The sequence below is a fragment of the Corvus brachyrhynchos genome, unplaced genomic scaffold (assembly GCF_000691975.1).
Source record: "Corvus brachyrhynchos isolate BGI_N302 unplaced genomic scaffold, ASM69197v1 scaffold114, whole genome shotgun sequence".
In the NCBI taxonomy this organism is placed as follows: domain Eukaryota; kingdom Metazoa; phylum Chordata; class Aves; order Passeriformes; family Corvidae; genus Corvus; species Corvus brachyrhynchos.
Window position 1 is genome coordinate 4,203,545 of NW_008238337.1, and position 21,751 is coordinate 4,225,295.

The 21,751-nt window shown below is 50.9% G+C and overlaps 1 protein-coding gene across 3 annotated transcripts in view; it reads right to left on the reverse strand.

The window, feature by feature from the left end:
- Positions 1-1,047: 1,047 nt before the first annotated feature.
- Positions 1,048-21,751, reverse strand: part of CORO1C (coronin 1C) — a 50,106-nt gene continuing 29,402 nt past the window's right edge. For all 3 annotated transcript variants that reach the window (XM_017734870.1, XM_017734871.1, XM_017734873.1), the window contains exons 3-11: positions 15,046-15,168; positions 8,752-8,881; positions 7,829-8,010; positions 7,182-7,301; positions 6,214-6,318; positions 5,159-5,304; positions 4,584-4,641; positions 4,256-4,501; positions 1,048-3,580 (exon numbers count right to left, since the gene is read on the reverse strand). In XM_017734870.1, coding sequence (XP_017590359.1) covers positions 3,461-3,580; positions 4,256-4,501; positions 4,584-4,641; positions 5,159-5,304; positions 6,214-6,318; positions 7,182-7,301; positions 7,829-8,010; positions 8,752-8,881; positions 15,046-15,168 — 1,230 coding nt within the window. In that variant the 3' untranslated portion in view covers positions 1,048-3,460. The remainder of the gene's footprint in view (positions 3,581-4,255; positions 4,502-4,583; positions 4,642-5,158; positions 5,305-6,213; positions 6,319-7,181; positions 7,302-7,828; positions 8,011-8,751; positions 8,882-15,045; positions 15,169-21,751) is intronic.

Sequence of the window (21,751 nt, forward strand, 5' to 3'; positions counted from 1 at the left end):
CAGAAGTGACGGCGAACCTGGTGCTGCCACCCCCGGGCACGGTTTGGGCATGGCCAGGGAGGGGGGAACGGTGCCCTGAGGTACCTCAGCACCGGGAAACGCCCCGGCATGCGGGAAGAAGGAGGAGGAGGGTGAGGCCCTGACTTGATGTTTTGCACAGCCCTTGTGCCGGGCTCCTTCTCTCTGCACCATCCCCAGGATGCTCGCAGGGGCTCCCGGGGGGCTGCTGGGTGTTGTCCTGGGTGTTGTCCCTGGCATTGGCACGACAGGAAACCCCTCGCCCCAACCGCAGGCTCCGGGCGGGAGGCGCAGCCGCAGCCGCAGGAAGGTGCTGCAAGAGGCACATCCGCAGGAACGGGCTCGGGGTGCCAACAACCCCCCGCCCCCGGAAACCCCAGCCCGTCCCTGCTCCGAAACACCTGGCCAGGGGGCTGGAAGAGGGAAGAAATGCGGCTCAGGTCTGTGGGATGAGCATCCCTGGGATGGATCCATGGTGCCCAGGGAGCGTTGCCTCTCTGGGAGCATCCCTGCCCGGCTTTGGGGTGTGCCCAGGTCGGGGTGTTCCGGAGGTGGTTGTGCAACAGCCCCTGAAACGCCGCAGCCCTGAGAAAGCTCAAACCTGGGTGGAGTAAGTGATGCTGTTTCCAGCCCAGGCTCTGTGTCATTCCAGACTTCCCACTCCCTGGAAGCAAGTTTCACCTGGGAAGAGCAGGAGCCCCTCCAGCTCCAGGGCAGTTCCCAAGCAGCGCTGTTCCTTCCTGGGAACACATCACCCCCACCCACCCTGAGACACCCCAGCCCGTCTGTGCCATCACATCCCACATCCAGCCAAACTCTTGGGTTCATCACTGGGAATCACCAGGAGGATTCCATGTGCGACCCCAGGGATGGGCCCTGGCTCTCCTGGGACAGGAGCAGAGAGTCCACCCAAGGACCCCCTCAGCCACAACCCCTCCACTGAAGTGTCCAGCATCCACGAAAAAAAACGACGCGAAACGCAGCGGGCGGGCGCAGGACGCCGAGAGCCAAAGGAAAAGCCAAGCAGAGGCAGTTTATAATCAATGACTTTTATCTTTTGAAAATGGAAGCAAATATTTGGACAGATACTCTGGCCGCTCTATAAGAGCGCGTCTTTCCGGACTGGGCTGGTTCTCTCCCGGGATATCACGGCTACAAAAAGCTTCAGGCACTGACTCCGGTTGAGCCTGGCGAGGCATCAGTTCATTTAAATAAAATACAGGCTAGGAACTAAAATCTCCCACAACCCCACCCCCGGGCATCTCAATCCAGCGGCTCCCAAAAACTGATTTCCCTCCAATGTTAGGAACAAACCCGAGGTCCCCAAGCACACAACCCTGAAGTCACACGTACAAATCAACACAGAAATCACCACTGTGGGGAGAACGACCTTCGGGTTTTTGGGTTCCAAAAGAAAAAAAAAAATCCATAAAAATACACATCTCAGGCATTTACTGCAATACAGAAACATCACCAAACAGCCAAAGAACCCGGAGCGGCCGGATTGTGGATCCACGGGCACAGGGCAGGGGATGCCACTTGTCCCTAAAACACAGAAATCCCACTTTTCTGAAGCTTTCCTGCTCTGCAATCCCACCACATCCTCTGTCTCCTCCATCCCGTCCTCGTGCCTCTCCAGCTACGTCCCCCGGCCGATTCCGCCTCCACGCACACATCCCTCCACAACAGGGAATCCTTAACCTGGAAGTTCTGAACATGCAAACACTGGGAAAAATGGAAAATCGTAGAATTCCTAGCTAAACTAATGGAAAATAAAAAAATCAATCACTTCAGCCTGGACAAAGGGACTCGTGTCCGCCGGGATGCTCCAGGTGGGGGACGCTCCGCACACACGGAGCTGCCACAGGGACAGAGTCCAGCTGGGATAGGGATCAGGAGCTCTCTGATGGTCTTTGCCCACCTATGGATTCAGGATGGGTTGTCAGCATTCCCTGGTGCTGCAGGGATGGGCTGTGCAGGGATGGGCAGCACCGGTCCCGCTTGGCACAGCTTTCCAGGGTGTCCTGGATCCCATTCCCAGCACAAGGACACAGCTGGGAGCAGGGAGCCAGCCTGCCCCAATAGCCCTGACAGCTCCTTCACAGGGGAGACCCCACCTGAGCAGAGCTTTGCTGAGCTGAGCTTCCATGGAATTCCAGGAGGAGCTCGCTCGCCAGCCCGGAGCACTCACAGGGTCTTTCCCTGGAGGATCCCAGAGAAACCAGTTCTCCAAACTGGGATCAAATCCACCCTCCCAGTCCCTTCTGCTCCAAAGGACTGGGAGTGCAGGAGGCAGGGTTGGGGTTGGGGGTTGCTCATCTGATCTGGGAACAAATCCTTTCCTGCAAAGCTTTCCAGCATGGCAGGGTGGGAGGCAGGAATGGGAATGATGGACAGGAGAAAACAAATGATAAAAAAAATAACAACGGAGGCGTTTTGTTTGTGGAGAATCATCATGGAAAAATCACCTTCCTGCTGCTCGTGCTGCCTTGGAAAATTCCTATCATCAGCACTGGTGTGAGGGGCTGACTCGGATTCCAAAAGCTCCTTAAAATCCATGAGCTGAGGGGGGCAGGAACAAGGATTTACAGCAACTGCTGGCATCCCACAGCTCACCTGGAACTCCATGCTCCATGGATAAAAACATTCCTGCATGGAAGTCAGTTCTGCCTCGAAATGGAAATAAAAATCAGCAAGTAAAACACGTGAGTTTGGTCACGGAATCAAACCTTGGGATTGTATGAAAATGGGAACGTGGTGCTGGCTTCAAACTTCAGTAGGAAATAAATCCCCTCGTTCAGAATGATAAATTTGTATTTTTCTGGGGCTGGGGACACGTTGTGGAGCAGGAAAGGCAGCTCATCCCATCTCCAAGGGGTCTCCACAGGGAAGGGAAGGGAAGGGAACCCACCTGACTGTTCCAAATGGAGGGTTTATACAAAATAGCTTCAGCTTTGTTCTCTGCACAGTGTAAACACCCCCCACACCCCCTGTCCCTTGGAATGGAAACACAAATACTGCAAAAGTGGCAAATAAGAAAAATAAAAGCGATTTTTTTTTCTATTTTTTGGCAACTTAAAAAAAAAAAAAAGAAAAAGTGGTTAAGAACAATGTGGTGTTGGTCCCTAAATCTAGAAAAAAGATATTTGGGCATGACATTGGAAGTCAAGAATGGATTCATTTTTCAAGGATTCATAATAACATCTGGAAAAAAAACAAACCAAAAAAACCCCTGTAAAAGTAGCACTTCTTGTTTTTGACACAGTCACAGAAATTCATTGGAACATCAGGAAACGAAAAAAATCTTTCACTAAAAAGCTTGGCTTGAAATCATCGGCTCTCGTTGACGTGGATTTAGGAGAACAGGAAAGCTCGTACTGGAATGCTGCAGGCTGCTGCTGGCTGAACTGGGAGCTGGGATGTGCCTGGGCTGGCGGCCCCGTCAGTCCGCGATCTTGGCCATCTGCTGCTCCAGCTTGGAGATGCGCTCGTCCTGGTTGGAGATTGTGTCCTTGATGGATTTCAGCTCCTTCAAAATCTCGTCCAATTTGGCGTCGTTTTGCTGGAAGACAAAACAGGAGTGAGGAGAGCTCTGGGGTTTTCCAAGGAAAGGGCTCCTCCCAGTGGGATTGTTGGAGGGATGAGGGTGTGACACAGACTCTGGAGCAGTTGGGATGCTCAGGGCATGGAGCAGCATCTCCAGCAGCACCAGTGCACCCAGGCAGGAGCAGTACCTGCTCTTAAACCACACTTTCCTCTGTGTCCCAAAGGACACAGTTTGAGGACAGGGATTAGTGGTGAACAAGGTGCTGGTGCTGGGTTATGGTTTGGGCTTGGGGATCTCAAAGGTCTTTTCCCAACCTCAATGGTTCTGTGATTTAGAAAAAACAATTCCCAGTAATCTTCCATTTCTACAGAAACATCACAGAATCATGGAACATCCTGAGTTGGAAAGGACCCACAGGGATCATCCAGCCCAGTTCCTGGCCCTGCACAGACACCCCAACAAGCCCACCCTGGGCATCCCTGGCAGCACTGTCCCAACGCTCCTGGAGCTCCCCATTCCTTGGGGAGCCTGGGCAGTGCCCAGCACCCTCTGGGGGAAGAACCTTTCCCTGATCTCCAACCTAAACCTCCCCTGGCGCAGCTCCAGCCATTCCCTCAGGTCCTGTCACTGGTCCCACCCTGGGATTCCCACCTGAGGCCACCACCCCTAAAATTCCTGGAGTTCACTCACGGGGTTTGAGGCATCCGCTGCTTTCTTTGGAGCATTTATGAGATCACTCTTCTTGTTCCCGGCGGGTTTGTTGTCCAGTATGTTCTTCTTGACCACCTTGAGATCCCGGTTTTTGCCTGGAATGTACCCGTGCTTCAAGGAGATGAGGAGAGGATCAGCATTCTTCCCCTCAAACCACTCCTCTGCTTCCAGAGCTGCTTCTGGGCCGGCTGTGTCCGGGTACAGGTCGTCCTGGAAGAGGTCGGACTGCAAGGCAGGAGACATGGATTGGTCAGGAGCTCTGGAGGCAGGAGCTGGCTCCAAAGCCCAGCCCCAGGGCGGTGCTCACCTTGCGGGGAACCGTCATGATGATGGGCTCACACTTCCTCTCGTGGAGCTTGAAGAACCTGCCGTGGAAAAGGAGAGGTGGGACAGGGAGTGAGGATCAGGGAGATGCAGGAGATGGGAAAGGAGCAACCCCAAGGAATCACAGAAATCCCTCTGAGACCATCAAGTCCAGCCACTCCCCCAGCACTGCCAAGGCCACCATAACCCAATGTCCCCAAGTGCCACATCCACACAGCTGTGAAATCCCTCCAGGATGGGGACTCCACCCCTGCCCTGGGCAGCCCCTTTCAGTGCCTGACCACCCTTTCCATGAAGAAATTGTTCCTAATATCCAAGCTAAACCTCCCCTGGAGCCACTTGAGGCTATTTCCCCCTGTTCCCTGGGAGAAGAGATGGATCATATTCCCAACCAGCAGTGATGTTCCCTCCTGGAGCCACTGCAGCGACATCCCGAGATGTTTCCTGCCCTTCCCAGGTTTTCTGAACCACCACTGCCCTGTGCTCACTGCTCTGCTGCTTTAACCACTCCTGAAATTCCCAGCCCCAGCTCCCAGCCCTGGGATGAGCTCTCCTCACCTGGCAATCTCACACTTGTTGACATCGAGGCCCCTCTTTGGCATGAACCCCATCCCCCTCTGCGGCTCTTTGCTGCTGAAGGTGTTGAGGTAGTGAACGTACGGGGACTCATCCGTGATCTCGAAGTAGCGGATGCTGCTGTCACCCTGCAAGGAACCCCAGGAGACCCTCCAGAGGCTGCAGGACCTGTGTTCCCTGTGCCCACACTCCTGCTCCCGACAGCCATTCCCTCCAGGAATGCTGCCAGGGACAGCTCACAGCTGTTTTTGAAGCAAGGCTGATCCCCACCACAATCCGAGTCCATCAACTGAACGGTTCCTCCAAGTCCTGTTCCAAACACTGTGGGACAGGGATTGAACTCATGCTTCCAGGCTGGGAGTGGCCCCTTCCACATCTTTTGTGGAAAAACCTCCTGCCACAGTCAGGCAGAAAGGCTGTAAACCAGTTTATCCTTAATTCCAAGCAATTCCACCGCACTGTTGTCTCTGAGACAGCAGGAGGGGTGGCAGATAGAAACCCAATATTCCTCCTTAGATAGAAACCAAATATTCCTCCTTAGCTGCTACAAAGATGGGATTCATGAACACGCTTGTATGGATTCTCCTTTGTAATTCCTTGCTCATCTTGGCTTTGGCTCCTGTTTGTAGGAGTCCATCACAAGTGGGCACCAAATTCCTACAAATTGCTTTTAGAAAGGAGCACCTCATTCCAGTTTTCTATTATTTAACCCCACAAAATTCCAGTGGGCGTTGCCACACGCTCCAGCATCTCCAAAGACTAGGAGGACAACATCCAAAATGTACCTTCCTCCCACACCAGTGTAAAATCCTCCAGGTCAACACCAGCAAGGAATGTTTTGGTAATGGTGTGGGACTTGTTGCATGAGGAGCAGCTTTACCTAATCCATCTCAAAGAAACATCCAGGTCCACTCCAGACCTTCCCAGGTTCTGCAGAGTGAGGATCAAACCCATTCCAGAGCAGCCTGATCTCTGCAGCACTGATTTTTTGGGGAACATTTTTGGGGAACACAGGTGCCTCCAAAGCCTCTCCTTACCTTCCCACACAGGTAAATGATGTTGGTGTCTGGGTCGTAGAAGGGCAGCAGGACCCCATTGCTGGTGTCCATCTCGTGAAGGGCTATTGGCTCCTCCATGTTTTTCTGGAAATAAAAACACCAGGGATGTTAATAAAGACTGGAAAAGCTTCTGTTCATAGAGGGAGGGTTTAAATTATTAACACTTTGTAGCCACTGAGCTCCCAGTGGTGTCTGCACCACCCGGAGGGATCCGCGTGTTACAACAAACGCTGGGAATGTTCACGAGCTGATTCATTCCCCAAGGGCATTTTAATCACTAAATGAAATAAAAACAGGAGCCAGGAAAATTCACCAAGTCAAGGGAAATATGTGACACAGTGAGTTAGTGACAGTGGGATGGGATGTGTGGTGGATGATGTCCCTGGAGACACTCAAAAGCCACCTGGCCACAATCCAGGTGGTCCCTTCCACCCTGAACCTTCCTGGGATTGTTGCTGTCCTGCTCTGCTCAACACTGAGAGAGAGGTGACCTTCCCACAGCCCCTCTGCTCCCTGTGTGTCTTCCCAACCTGCAGCTCCCAGCTGATCGCTGCTCCTGCTCAGTTCCTTCACTGAGTGACCACACAGCCAAAATTATGGAAGCAGGAGCAGGCAGCAGATGGAGAGGGAATAACCTCAGGTGGATAAATGATGAATTTAGGAAGGAATTCTTCACTGTGAGGGCGGGGAGGCCCTGGCAAAGGGTGTCTGGAGAAGCTGTGGCTGCCCCTGGATCCCTGGAAGTGTCCAAAGGCCAGGCTGGACGGGGCTTGGAGCACCCTGGGATAGTGGAAGGTGTCCCTGCTCATGTCAGGGGGTTGGAACGAGATGGGCTTTAATGTCCCATCCAACCCCACCCATTCCATGATTCCACAGCTGCAGGGCTGGGTTTAGGGTTAGGGTTAGGCTGGATGTGAGGGGCACAGGGATGCAGTTTGGGATCGTACCGGGTTCCACAGGGCCAGCTGCCGCTCGCTCATGCGGCTGAAGCCGGTGGTGAAGATGTTCCCATCCGCCAGGAAAATGGCTCGCATGGGCCGCGCTCCCTCGTGGGTTTTCTCTTTCTCCTGGAAGAGAGGAGCAGGTCAGGATTAGCAGTGAACAGAAAAACCCTTGGAGTGGTGTCTCCTCTCTGGACACGCTGCTCCTCCATGCTGGGGGAAATCCAAGGAGCAACATCCAACTCTCCTTCACTGCTGCTTCAGGGAAGAAGCCAATCACTGAACCACAAGAGAAGGGGACATTCCTGGCTTGCTCCAGCTTTGCCAACCGGCCTCCTGCAAGGCTGAAGGAAAACCTCTTTGCAAGCTACAACTTTGCATGCACAACTCTGGAACTGTAATTATACAAAAGGATTAGATGTGGAATTACACTCCTGCAGGTTTAAAACTGAGCCCTAAAATCCCGGTTCAAACGCTAATCCCAATAAACCCAGACAAATCCTCCAACCCCTACCATTCCTCTTGTAATTTTTGAAGAGCACGACTGAACGTGGTGGTGTGTAAACTGAGCAAGAAGGTTCTTTCTTCCATATTTTCTTGCTCATTCCCTGCTGGAGTGAATCCACGTTTCTTTAATAATTAAGCAAACTTACAGCGACAATTTCTTGTTTCCTGGGGTCGATAACTCGGACTTTTTTGTCTTTGGAAGCTGTGCAGATGAGGCTGCCGTTGCGATTCCAGCTGACGTTGTAGATCATGTCCACGTGCATGTCATCCAGGTTGATGAGGGCTTCTCCTGTTCCCACATTCCAGATGATGATGGCGTTATCACAGCCTAAAATGGGAAATAACAGCTCAAGTCACAGCACTGGGATACACAGGGGAAAAGCCAGAGGTGGGGAACAAGGGATAAACCTCCTGCAGCTCCAAAGGTTTTTTGGGGAAACCAAAACCCAAACTGGGAGCTCAGGAGGGATTTTTCTCAATGGAAAACACCCAGCTCATCCAACAATCCCGCTGAAAGGACTCGCTTCTTTCCTTGGGATCCAACCCATGGAAGCCTCAGACTATGCCAATGGATAATGAATTATCCAATTCATTTCCATAATGATGCAACTGATTTTCAGTGGTCAAAAAAATCTCAATACATGGACTGTACCAGCCAAGGAGACGATTTGGAAAATGCTGACCCTGAAAGTTTGTGGGAGGAACAGCCGGACTCTGGGATACTTTGTAGGGATCAGGGGGAAAGGAGAAGCACTTGGACCAGTTCTAAAAGTATATGGGAACAGGGATGTAGGGAATGCAGACACAAATCGTTACTGCAGATCAAATAAAGTCTGGAACAACTCCCAAGCTCCAATTCCAGACATTTCCTTGGTGCTTATCCCTGTAAACTGAAGATACAAAAGGCTGAGATACAGAGGGGGCTGCGAGCCAGCTACTGCCTCGGGTCTTGTGATTCACAGGGATCTAAGGGATCTGAGCAGCTGGGAGAGGGAAGAAGGAAAAGGAAAAGCAGGAGTGGAAGGAAAGCAGGGAGAGGTGGCTGTTCCCCCGTCCCTGCGCTCCGTACCTGCGCTGAGCAGCACGTTCCGCGCCGTCGGATGCCAGGCCACGATGCCGACTCTCTTGGAATGGCCTTCTAGCACTACCACGGGCTCTGTCAGGGACAGGGTGAGCCCGTTCTCAGGGATCTGCCACACCTGCAAGGGAAAGGAAAGCTGCTCAGCCAAGGGCGGCCCATCCGAAGGGCGCGTGGCTCGGCTGCTTCGCGCATCCCGCAGCCGCCGGAGCCGTCGCTGCTCCGTGTAAACAGGAAGGGAATTGGGGAGGGATTCGTTCCCAGCTGCCAATAAACCCTTGGCTGATCCATGTGGAATATCCTTCCTCACTCATGTGCCAGCACAAACCCACAGCTCCTGATGCTGCAATCCCTTTATTCCCGTGTCCACGGACACGCTCCGTTCCCATCCTGCTGAGGAGTTGGGAAAATCTCCCCTGCAGCTCCAATTCCATGGGAACAAGCTGCTGTTTTTCCAAACCATGCTTGTCCCTCAGAAGGACAATGCTGCAGCTCTACCACTGCCTACTTTTTATTTCTTTAGGAACACCAGCAATTTGTTTTCCTGTTAGATTCTGGCTCCTTTCAGATCCCATTTAATCAGGGAAGAGCAGTTTGGTCCTGGAAGAAGCCAGAGCAGCCCAACTCAGGACTGCCTGTTCACTTCTTGCCTGGTTCCACAACCCTTCTGTTGTAAGATTCCTCAGGGAAGGGCAACCAGGAGGAGGAACAGCCCCCCAAGGATGCCAGAGCACTGGAATTCCAGCAGGAGGGAGGTGGCTTTTCCAGCCAGCAACGACCAGGGATGGGACAGACAAACCCATCACCCCAAAGCCCCGGGGCAGGATCAGCCCCACCAAAACTATTCCTGCAATTCAGCACTGGACAATCATCTCGGAATTGAGTTTGACCTACATAGAGTGAATTAAAAAATTACATGGAATTACAGGGAGAGCCCCTCGGGGAGCAGTTGGAGCTGCTGTAGGTAGATGGCAGCATTAGAGCACATTCGCTTTGCTTCCCATTGTTTGATTTTCCTGGAGTTGGGAGAACGGGGCTTGCCAGACCCTGCCCACGACGCCCAACAGGCTGTGGGATGTGAGGGAGTGGATTTGGGAAGCGAGGCAGACAGAGATGCGTGATGGACACGTGGATTTCTGCGCTAATCCCAGTTTTTCCCTTCTCACAGGGACGGCTGGTGCTGGAAAAAACCCAGCGAGATGCAGAGATTCTCAGTGGGTACCAGCTCACCTCCAAATAACCCAAAAATGATTTAGCTTTTCATGGACACAGCTCCCAGTGCCATCCTTCTCAGCATGCCGGGAGAAATGAGCACAATGGGAACACCTCCCCAGGAGAAGATTTCTCTGCAAGGGATGAAAATGGTCCCGGCCCTGAGGCTGCCAGAGCTCCAGGAGCCTTTGGACACTGCTCCCAGGGATGCACAGGGTGGCATTGTTGGGGTGTCTGTGCAGGGCCAGGAGCTGGGCTGCAGGATCCTTGTGAGCCCCTCCCAACTCAGGATATTCCATGATTCTGTGGAAATCCCTCTCTCCCTTCCCACCCGATGGAACAGCGCTGGTGACACGATGACATCAACTGAGGCTTTTACCAATCCAATTTTAAAATGGGATTGCAAACAGGAGCTGCTCAGCCTGGAAAACCAGGATCTCATCCTGCTCACTTCCCATTCCCCCCCAGCTCCACCAGTGACTGGATCCAACCCCTTGCAGGTTCTGCTGAAACCCAACACGCCTGAGAACCTCAACAAATCCCTTCCCCCACCCCTGACACCGAAAACTGGGTTCCAAAGGTGTCAGGTTTGGAGAAACAGCTTTTCTCCTGCCACTCAGGGAGTAACAACCTGACAGCAACAGTTTGGAACATGTCTGTGATGGGAATTCCGTGTCAGTCTGGTGCTGCTCCTAATGCCAAAACTGTGGGGGGTCTCTCCAATGAGCCACTGGGCTTTGGTGGGTTTTGTGTTTCTCGTCATCTGCCCTCCTGCATCTCTAGGGTTGGATGGGATATTGGGAAGGAATCGTTCCCTGGGAGGGTGGGCAGGCCCTGGCACAGGGTGTCCAGAGAAGCTGTGGCTGCCCCTGGATCCCTGGAAGTGTCCCCAAGGCCAGGCTGGACAGGGCTTGGAGCAGCCTGGGATAGTGGGAGGTGTCCCTGCCCATGGCAGAGGGTGGGATGGGAGGGGGTTTAAAGTCCCATCCAACCCAAACCATTCCATGATTCTAAGATCAGTCATTTTTTCCCCCTGAGAGGCACAGTGGGATACAGGGACCTGGCCCCAGTCCCTCAGCCTCACTCTCATTGTGGGAAAAGCCTTGCAAACTGAGTTTATTCACCAAAATGACCCAGGAGCAGCAGAAGCTTCTGAGCCCACGACCTGCAGATGAGCCAGGCAGGGACAGCGGGGTCAGAGCAGCTCCAGCCAACATTCCTCCCTGCCAGGGGCAGCCACAGCAAATGGATGGGGGCCCTGGGCCCCCCAGTTCTGTTCTGCACCATCTCAGCCAGGAAGGATCCTGAGATCCCTCTGAGCAAGTGCAAAGGAGTCAGAAAACTCCAGAACCAAATTTAAACATGAGCCAGCGAGTGCAGGGGGTGGGAGAGGGAAAGGAGACAAAATCCCAGTGAAAAAGGGTTTTTTTTAAAGCCTCTAGAGGACAGATGGAATTTTCTGTCAGGTAGCTGGGAGCAGCTGCAGGGCAGTGTAATCCTGGGCAGATTACAGACTACTGACCCAATAATCCTGCCTGCTATTCCCAAAAATAATAAAGAAACCAATGTGAAAGGTCAGGGCATGGTCCCAACTGGCCCAGCCCCTCGTTCCTGCACAGGGTGGGAGTCTGGCCTCAGCCTGGGATCAAATCAGGTTCACAGGGAAATTACAGAATTTTAGATGCAGGACTTACCCTGCCGAGGGTGAGGACTCGGGAGGACTCCAAGGAAACCTTAAAACACTCCAAGGAAACCTTAAAATGCCTGGGCATTAGGAAATGTTTGTCAGCTCTTCCTCCCGTGGGTGTCTGGGGGTTTTTTGGGGGGTTTGATGTTATCAAGGCTGTTTGTTTGTGCTGGAGGAAGTGGAGCTGTGGCACAGCTGAGGGAGAGGTTTGGGGCTGCAGGAAGGGCAGGAGAGGAAGGTTTTGCACAAACAGCACGTGAGAAAGAAAACAAAGCAAACTTCTCTTTCATCCCCTTTAAAAAGAAGCAAAAACGGTCTCCTCTGGCTCTGCACGAGCTGAAAAGGAGATTAAATCCATGTCTAGAAAGAACACTAGCTCCTACATCATATATATTCATTTTTATCACCTTAAGTAAGGAAACAAATGAGTTTGAGGCCTGGATTTATCCATGGCCCTGCTCCCATATCCCTGCAGGAAGAGGGTCTTGGTGCATCATTTTTACAGGGTCAGACCTTCTCCTCATTCTCCCTGTCCTGGTTGGTGGCCCAGGTTGCTGCAAAGGCTCTCTTTGATTTTTAAAGAAATCTGCTCCATCCCATGAGCTCTGCTCTGGCCTTTCCACACAAATTCCTTAAAATCCACCTTCTGATGAAGGAAATTTTCCATACCTGAGGAAGGGCCTCGATACCATCTACAAACCTTTATCCACTAAAACATTTTCCAGCTGAATGGAAAGCCTGCAGTACATCAGAGCCATCCAGCACAAGGTCAAGCAGGAATATTTAAGTCATTCCTTATTTGCTGGCACAAGGAAACAATTCTTCCACGGGAAGAGGCCACAGAAGGCATCTGCAAGGAAGCCTTTGGAGAGGAATGTCAGGTCTCCTCCTCTTTCCCATCCCCTCTCCAATGCCATGTCCGATATTCCCAACACTGAACCTGTCCAAGGTTTATGTGCAGGTGTTGTAAAAATCTGGGAATTTCTTTAGAGGAGGTTTCTGGCTTTGGAAAGGGCTGAGTGAAGCTTCCCTGTGCCACACGGGGGCTGCAGAGTTATGGCTGCAGGGAATCAGCCCTTTCCACCTGGAGACAGTGATTTGCACCTCAAATCCATGCTCTCTCCCTCAATACCATCCCAAATCCACGCTCTCTCCCTCAATACCATCCCAAATCCACGCTCTCTCCCTCAATACCATCCCAAATCCACGCTCTCTCCCTCAATACCATCCCAAATCCACGCTCTCTCCCTCAATACCATCCCAAATCCACGCTCTCTCCCTCAATACCATCCCAAATCCACGCTCTCTCCCTCAATACCATCCCAAATCCACGCTCTCTCCCTCAATACCATCCCAAATCCACGCTCTCTCCCTCAATACCATCCCAAATCCACGCTCTCTCCCTCAATACATGTCTGGCTGACGTAGCTGAGATCCCTTGTGGCAGAGGGTGAGATCCTAAATCCCTGAGTGCTAGAGCACAGATGGTCTTTAAGAACAAGGTCTTTTCTCTGGCAGCTGGAATTGACGCAGAATCCCCCACAATTTCCTCCTCCACGTCACTTTCTTTCATCTCCCCCCGGCAGAGTTTGGAGCCCATGAACAGCCACGTGTCCTGTAAAGCTCCCTGCGTTTATTCCGTTCAGGCTGCTCAGGAAGCAGGACCCAAACCCTTTATCAAGGAAAACAGGACACTGAACTACCCATGCCAGGCCAGAAAAGCAATTACAGTTGGGAAAGCTCATGAGCTCATTCCCAAAAGTCCAAGCCAGGGGTGTTCTTCACACCGGTGCAGTTCCCAGCTGTCCCAAATGAGTCGGGATCCATCTTTTCCCATTCCAAACCTCCAGCTAACACACCCCCAGCAACTTCCAAACCCTGGTCTGCACATCCCTGACCCTGGAAGCACAGCAAGGCCTCACCTATTTCCCCTTCCACTCCAGACAGGTTACACCAAACACAACCACAAGGGTGCAAACCCCCAGGCAGCTCCACCCTGGGACCTTCCTACACGGGTGCTGCCTCCAGGGATGCACGGGAAGCTCATCCCCACCTTGGGATGTGTGGAGAAACCCCAGAGTCCAGTGGGAAGTGCAGATTCCTGCAGTTTGTGCCCACATCAGGAGCACTTGGACAAGCATTTGGACAACTTGTAACTGAACTCCGTTGGGTTTTCCCCACAATTCAGTCTCTCTGGAGCCTCCCAAAAGACTTCTCATTGCACTTGGATTAGAGACTCATTTGGCCTCTGAGGAGGCAGCTCTGGGCCTTCACTGATGCTCAGGTCTCAGAAACATTCCCAGTGTGCAGCCCTTCCACATCTCGGCTGGAGAAACGTTCCCGCATCCTTCCAAAGCTCAGTTCCAGCCCAGTAGTGAGCATTGCAAACCCAGAAGTTGTTGTTTTGTTTAATATTAAATATAGCCCATTTTGTTAACATGCTTCAGCTTCCAAGACTGAGAGATCACAGGCAAGAGCTGTCCCAGGAAAAGCCTCTTGGGATGAATCCCCTCCCAAACATTTGAACGATGAACAGAAGCAAAGGAATTTATCTGACATGATCTATAATAAGATTTCAATATAACATTCAGCCTACAGCATTTCTAAATATGGCCAAAGATCCCTGGAGTTATTTGGCATTATTTCATCTTCCAAGGATTTTCTTTCACTTATTCTGCTGTGTTTGCATACACAGGATTCCACATCCGTCACGGAGCGAGCCCGGCTGTTGTTCCATGGGCTCTCACTGAGATAAAACAGGTCTCAATCCAAGGTTGGCAGGTGCAGAATTTGGGATTAATTGTATTTATTTATTAAAAAAAGGCCTTTTGACACCTGCTCAAAACTTGGAGATACAGGGAAAATTTTGAGTGACTCCGTTAAATCAAGGGTTGAAGGAATCCTGGAACCTGCTGGGTTCATTCCCTTCCAATCCCTCTCTCTTCCCAGCACATTGGGATATCTGAGGTAAGGAACCACCTGTCTTCTCAAAGCTCTACAAATCAGAACACGTCACCACAGACTGGCATTCTCATTCCTCTTCCCAAACATCAGAAAAATGCCAAGGGGAAGGAAAAATAGAAAAAAATTCTTCCCTGTGAGGGTTATGAGGCCCTGGCACAGGTTGCCCCATCCCTGGAAGTGTCCAAGGCCAGCTTGGACAGGGCTTGGAGCAACCTAGGATAGTGGAAGGTGTCCCTGGCCATGGCAGGGGGTGGGATGGGATAAGCTTTAAGTCCCTTCCAATCCAACCCCTTCCACAATGACCAAATCTTCCACGACTTCCTCACCTCGGAACAGGAGGTGTCTTCAGGAATACCAGTGTCCTTTGGAGCAGCAGTTCCAGCAGGGAGCAAAGCCCACCCCACCCCACAAGGAACACTCACCATGACAGTGCAGTCCTCGGAGCCGCTGGCGATGACCTGGTCATTGTGGGGACACCAATCGATGTCCAGCACCGGCCCCGTGTGGCCACACACTGTGGGGTAGGACTTGTCAATCCTGCCTGTCTGGAGGGAAGAACGAGAAAGAGAGCTGTGATATCCCGCAGGAAGCTGCTTCCCAACCCTCCGTTTGCTCTTTCATATCTGCAATTCCATGAGATCTGAACTCATGGATCAGCAGGGGAAACAAACCAGCAGCTCTTCTCCAGCATCAACGAGCTGGAAATTCCCTAGGGAGCAAGGAAAGGGTTCAGAGATCCAGCACAGGAGGGCTGTGACCCCACACCTCAGCACCTGCTGCAACACCATCCCTTTGTCCATCCCAACTTTTTGAGAAGAGCAAAGCTCTGGTTTCATCTGCGCTTCCCAACAGCAACAGCTGAAGACAACCAAGGTAAAAGTGTCATTGGAGGGCGTTGCTGGTCACTGGATTTACCAGGTCTCCCTGGTTTCTTAACACAGAAGGATTTTGCTTGGATGGGAAGATGTTAGGATGCAGTTGTGCAGAGGAAAATATTGTTTGGAGGAATAAATGTTGCCAACATGGACTGTGTCAGCCACACCTGATCCACACCTGCCTCTCCATGGCCAGAGGACCGAGGCCACCAATGCCAGGCTCCCTACAGGGATAACATTTCCAAAAACAATGAGCTAACGAGCCACTTAAACCCGAACTGGGACAAATCCAGTGATTCCAACCCAGCTGATGCTGACACACCAACTTTGCCCCTGGATCTGTGTTTTGCTGAGGAGCCCCTGAAGATCCTGAAGCACCTGATCCCCCCCAACAGCTGATTCCACAAACAAGGAAGAAGGGAAAGGAAAATCACTCTCATCATCCTTCTCTCTCTTGGCCAAGCCTTGCACACAAGGGAAGCAATATCTACAATACTGAGGATGCACAGCAGCAGGGGAAGGAGGAAACTCCTCCACTTCCACAGCCACGTCCCTGGTCCTGCTCCATGGGGTTTTGTTTCCAGGGAATGACCTTTTCATGATGAGTGATGGGAGAAGAGAGACAGCAGGCAGAGGTCTGGGATGGGGTCGTCTTCTTTTGTGTTTAAACATGCAGAAGAAATGGTTGGAATTTCCCTCCTGCCATTGGACAGTAACATTCCCCAACCTTGGAGGTGACATTCCTTAATTTATGCCTCCCACCCTGCTCCATGTGGGAGGCTGCTCCTATTCAAGGCTGATAACCAGAATAATGCTGGACATTGGCTTTTGAGGACAGCTGACCTGGAACCCTCCACTAACAGCAAAACAAGATATGGACCCCAAAAGATCCCACTATCTCCGAAATGGCCAAATTTAGGCTTCAAAAGGAAAAGAAAGTCTCAGTGATTCAACTGCTTTTGGAATTATTAAAAGGGGAAGAGTTGTGGATGAAGAGCCATAAACCTGCCATTCAAAAATTAAAGCCTGTGTAATCCCTCTTGGATGCCACAATGTGAAACAGGATTTAAAAAATTAATACACCCAACTGCCATGTAGAATTCATCCATTTTAATTTACCTAATTAGAAGGAGAATCATGCAGAGCACACAAACTGCAGAAGGCACATGACAGGCCACAGACAAATACAGGCCTGAACCAAAAAGGAAAAATAGGAATAATAATGTAAAATGTCAGGGACTGCCTGTTCTGGCTCCCTGGCAGGAATCAGTGGGATCCTCCAGGAGGAGCCTCTGGTAATTATTTCCAGACTGCACGAGCACTTATGGGTTTAGTTTTGGGGTTTTACAGTCATTTATTACTGTGGGAAGGGAAAAAAAAAAAATCAATTTGAGCAAATTAAAGGCCAAATGTCACCTTTCAGTTTGGATCCCGATGAACCTGCACAGCCTGAGCAGGAGCAGCCAGGAGCCCATGGCAGCAGTGACACACAGGAGCTGCTTCCCACCACCCACGCCAGAGCTCGGCTCTCAAACCAGGATCCTGCACTTCCCTGAAGAGCAGTGCTTTGAGGATCATGGAATGGGTTGGGTTGGAAGGACCTTAAAGATCATCCAGTGCCACCCCCTGCCATGGGCAGGGACACCTTCCACTAGCCCAGGGTGCTCCAAGCCCTGTCCAACCTGGCCTTGGGCACTTCCAGGGATCCAGGGGCAGCCACAGCTTCTCTGTGAAATCCATTCCAGGGCCTCCCCACCCTCACAGCCAGGAATTTCTTTCCAGTATCCCATCTAAATCTACCCTCTTTTATCTTAAAGCCATTGCCTCATATCCTGTCCCTCCATCCCTTGTCCCAAGTCCCTCTCCAGCTCTCCTGGAGCCCCTTTAGACCCTGGAAGTGGCTCTGAGGTCTCCCTGGAGCTTTCTCTGCTCCAGGTGAACACCCCAGCTCTCCCAGCCTGACTCCAGCCCTCAGAGCATCTCCATGGCTTCCTCTGGACTCTCTCCAGCAGCTCCACATCCTCCCTGAGCTGGGATCCCAGAGCTGGAGGCAGCTCTGCAGGTGGGGTCTCACCTGAATTCCCTGTGCATCACCCACAAACACCCCTCTCTCCCTGCCTGCACCTGGAGAGTGACCCCAAACCCCATTTCCCACAGGGAACAGACAGGCAGGATGGGGAAAGGAGATGTTATTTAGCAGCAGTGTGGGAGAGGCAGCAACTTCAAGCTTCTTTATCCACAAAGAATTCTCAAACCAAGGAAAAGAGGACAAAGCAGAGCAGGAGATGTCCCACACAGCTGCTCCCTGGGATCTGGCAGAAAAAGACAATCCCAGGGAGATGAAGAGCCCAGGGGCATATCAACATCTTCACCTGGGCATGAAAGGAGAGACCCTGCTGCTCAGCAGGCTCCAGGAATAATCCCAGACTCATTCCAGTTGGGAAAGACCTCCAAGATCATCCAACCTGTGCCCAATCCCCCCCCCTTGGCACCCAGCCCAGAGCCCTGAGTGCAAGGTCTGGTCCTTCCTCAGCCACCTCTGGGGAAGTACAAAAATGAGTATTACACATCAAAACAAGACTAAATAAGGATGTAAAGTTGCTGCTGGAGGCCCCAGTGGGGTGAGCAGGAGCGGCAGCCCTTTGAGAGAAGCTCCTGCCTTGTGGTCAGAGGCACCAAACGGTCTCTGCAGAGCAGAGGAAACCACGGTGTTTTCCTGAGCACGGCCCGAGAGCTCGGCCGCGCTTCTGAAGGTGCCACATCCGCCCCTCGTCACCAACACCTTCAGCAGGGACCCTCCCAAGGCACTGTGGGGACAGCACAGGACAGCCACCCACAGCACCATCACAGGGATGACCCCTCGGGGTGAGGAATGAGCAGCTTTGAACTCAGGTGTGGTATTTTGCCACCTCTCAGCATCACTGTTGCAAATTCCATCCGCCAGATTCCTCCTCCCGGCAGCATTCCACTGCCTGGAGCAGGGAACCCCAATTCCTGGCATTGTACTGTGCTCAGAAGAGCTTGAAAAATCAGTATTTTAGGGGATTTGCCAAAAGGGAAAAACCAGGAAAGCTGCAGTAGGGTTATAAAAACCCACCAGGCTGCAAAATCACCAAATTCCACGGTTTTGAACGCAATTCCTCTCCAACGCCACCGGAACACCATGAGGTTTGGCAACTTGGTTGCCAGCTGGGTGTGTTTCCATGCTACTCTAATGCTCCCAGGTTTGGGGATTTATTTATTTATTTGTAAAATGTAATCTTTTAATTAGGAGAGGATTTGAAATAAATCTCAAGTGCTGATACACAGCTTAAAATTAACTTCAAGAAATTCAATCCTTCTCAAAATCCACTGGGACTGTGGTTCGACACATCCCTGATAACTTTTGAATTTTGGAGTTGTATTTGATAAGATGTTGGTCAAAAAGGTGAATTTGAGGATTTTTAATAAAGTTGGTGTTGACTGAACACACATTCAATATTCAAGGGGTGAAGTTGCCTTATTAAGTTAATTTTAAGTGCTTTCATGTATTCCAGATCAGAAAAAAAAAAAAGTTAAATCATCAGAAATATTAAACCCAGATCAGATGAGAAGAAAAAAAAAAAAGATTAAATCCAAAAGGGATGGATAAGCAACACAAGAAAACTGTTCCTAAAAGTGGGAGTTTTATGAATTAATTTGAGTGTCTTGTGATCGTTTCTCTGCCAGAAAAGGGCATTTGGTGGCAGGAAACAGCTCATGGATTATGGTAAAAATATCAGGGAGAACAGCTGCTTCCCCAGCCCATGGCTGTGCTCCTTGAAATCTCCATTTAATTTAGGGAAGTGGCATCGAGTTGCACAAGTCAAAGCAGCTCCCCCCTCACTCTGCGCAAGTTTGAGGAAGGAAATCAGGTCACAACTGCAAAGTTTGAAACCCCAACTGAACTGCTAGAGAAAATACTCCTCTTTTCTTTAAATCATAGATTTTCATTAAAACACTCCTAAGTTTCACCCAAGGAAGTTGAACTTCTGAGCACTGACCCTCCACCTCTGGCTGCAGCAGCTGGGCCTGGAGGAGGCACTAGGGAGAAAACTGGGCTGAAATGGAAGCTCCTGCCCATGCCCAACATCCATCAGTCACCCCACAGCCCAATCCAGGCATCCAGAACAAATCTGGAAGATTAGGAAGTGTTATTCCCAAAAGATACACTGGAAAAGTCAGGCAGTAAGAGACCACTGGGCTCTCCAAGAATTCCCCAGCAGTGCTCCCATTCTCCTTGTCATCTTGGCAGCTGCAGGGCTGTGACATCGGATACTGGGGGAAATTACTTCACTGGAAGGGTGGTCAAGCATGGAACAGACTCCCCAGGGAAGTGGGGGAGTCACCATCCCTGGAAGTGTTAAAACACAGGCAGTTGGGGCATTTTGTGACGTGGTTTAGTGAGAATGGGGGCACTCGGTCAAAGGTTGGACTTGATGAGCTTGGAGGTCTTTTCCAACCTTAATGATTCCATGATTCTATGATTCCATCCCAGGCTGCCACAGAATGGACACATGCTGGCTTTAAAGAGGAAAAAAACCCAACACAAACAGTCCTCACACCCAACCCAACCTGTGAAATCCCATCACTCGGAGCTGGGAGTGCAGCACAGCTCCAGCACTTCCATGGATGTTTGTCCCAGCTTCCACAGGAAAGCTCTAAACACACTCCAGAAATAAATTTCAAAAAGAGAGACCTGTTGCCCAGAAATTCCAATTAAAAAGGGACAGAGTCACTCTTTCATTCCCTCCCTAAAATATGATTTCCAAAGCAGTTCATCCCCCTGCTCCTTCCCAGCTGCAGGAAAACCAATGGGTATCCCAGAAGTTGAGGGTTCTGGATAAAGTGGTAAAACCCCACTGCAGTTCAGAGGATGAGCATCCACCCAGAGAGAGCAGAGCTGCTGGGCAAGGAGACAGGGATCCACAGGGATCATCCCCAAGAGCTGGGAACAGATGATCCAGGGCTCCACCAAGCACGACTTCCATTTTCATTATTGGACAAGTCCTTAAAATTGCAGAGGTATTTGTACAAACCTCTGACTGTAAGACAAGGGATGGAATTTGCTGCTTTTTTCCCTGGAGGAATGAGATCCATTAGCCCCTCTGCTGCCCTCTCTTCCCTACTACATTAGAAGCTGATGATCCATTGGAATCAAGCTGACAGTGATAAATATAAACTTCTTTTTATAGAGAGAAATCCAAGGTGAAATAAAAGGACAGAATCCATCACACTCCCCCTAAAATGGCTGGAAAGGCTTAATAAACCCATCATGGCAAAACCTCCTGATTTTATTTTACACACAGTTCAGAAAAGGATGATTTTCTTTCCCCCCAAATCCTTCCTGGTGGAATAGGAATGGGGAAGAGCTGCTTAACAACTCTCATATGCCATGGATGAACACCAAGGCCTGTCACTTGCAGAACGACATATTCCTTGGAGAAGATCATTCCCGAGGTGTGCACGCCCCCACCCACATGCTAATTGCCTCTCAGGGCACCATCTGATCCCAGATCCTGCAGGAATGTTGCTGGTGTGAAAGGAGTGCAGGAAAATGGAAAAATCTAATAAAAGCTATATCCAAAAGGGACTGAATAAACCTCTGGTAAAGGCCTTACGTAACACAACTCGTGGCTGAATGGATCTTTCTGCATGAACTCAAACAAAAAGGAACATTTGCAGCAGGTTTTTCTGTGCAGATAAAAACTGCAAATGGTTTTTGAGGAGGGGAAAAAAAAGAAATTTGTCTCCAGTTCTGCTGGAGCACAGACCCAGCACCAGAACCACCCCTGAATCCAGGTGTTTTTCCAAGTCATTCTGCCCAAACTATCAGGAAACCCAGAGAATTTTTATCTGGTACCTCCCCTGTGTACCCAGAGCTTTCCCTGGGATAAGCCTCAGAGAAAACCAATCCTACAACCACAGCCCAGAACAAGCAGGGAAGTTTCCAGTTCTTCCCTGGTGAGCAGAGTTAATACTGATTACCCTGGCTCTTATCACCTACACAGCCCTGATGGAGAGGAATTACAGCTTTTCCAAACTATGTGGCTCATTCCAACAGAGGCCAACCCTCCAGACCGAGCAACCTGTGGGAATTGGATTGTCTGATGCTCAGCGGCTCCTGCCGGAGCATGGGAATAGCGAGTTCCTGGCAAAGCCCCTGCACATGTGCGTGCAAGAAAACAGGAAGTTCAGACAAAGCATTTCCACAGCCAGCAAAGCCTGCTCTGCT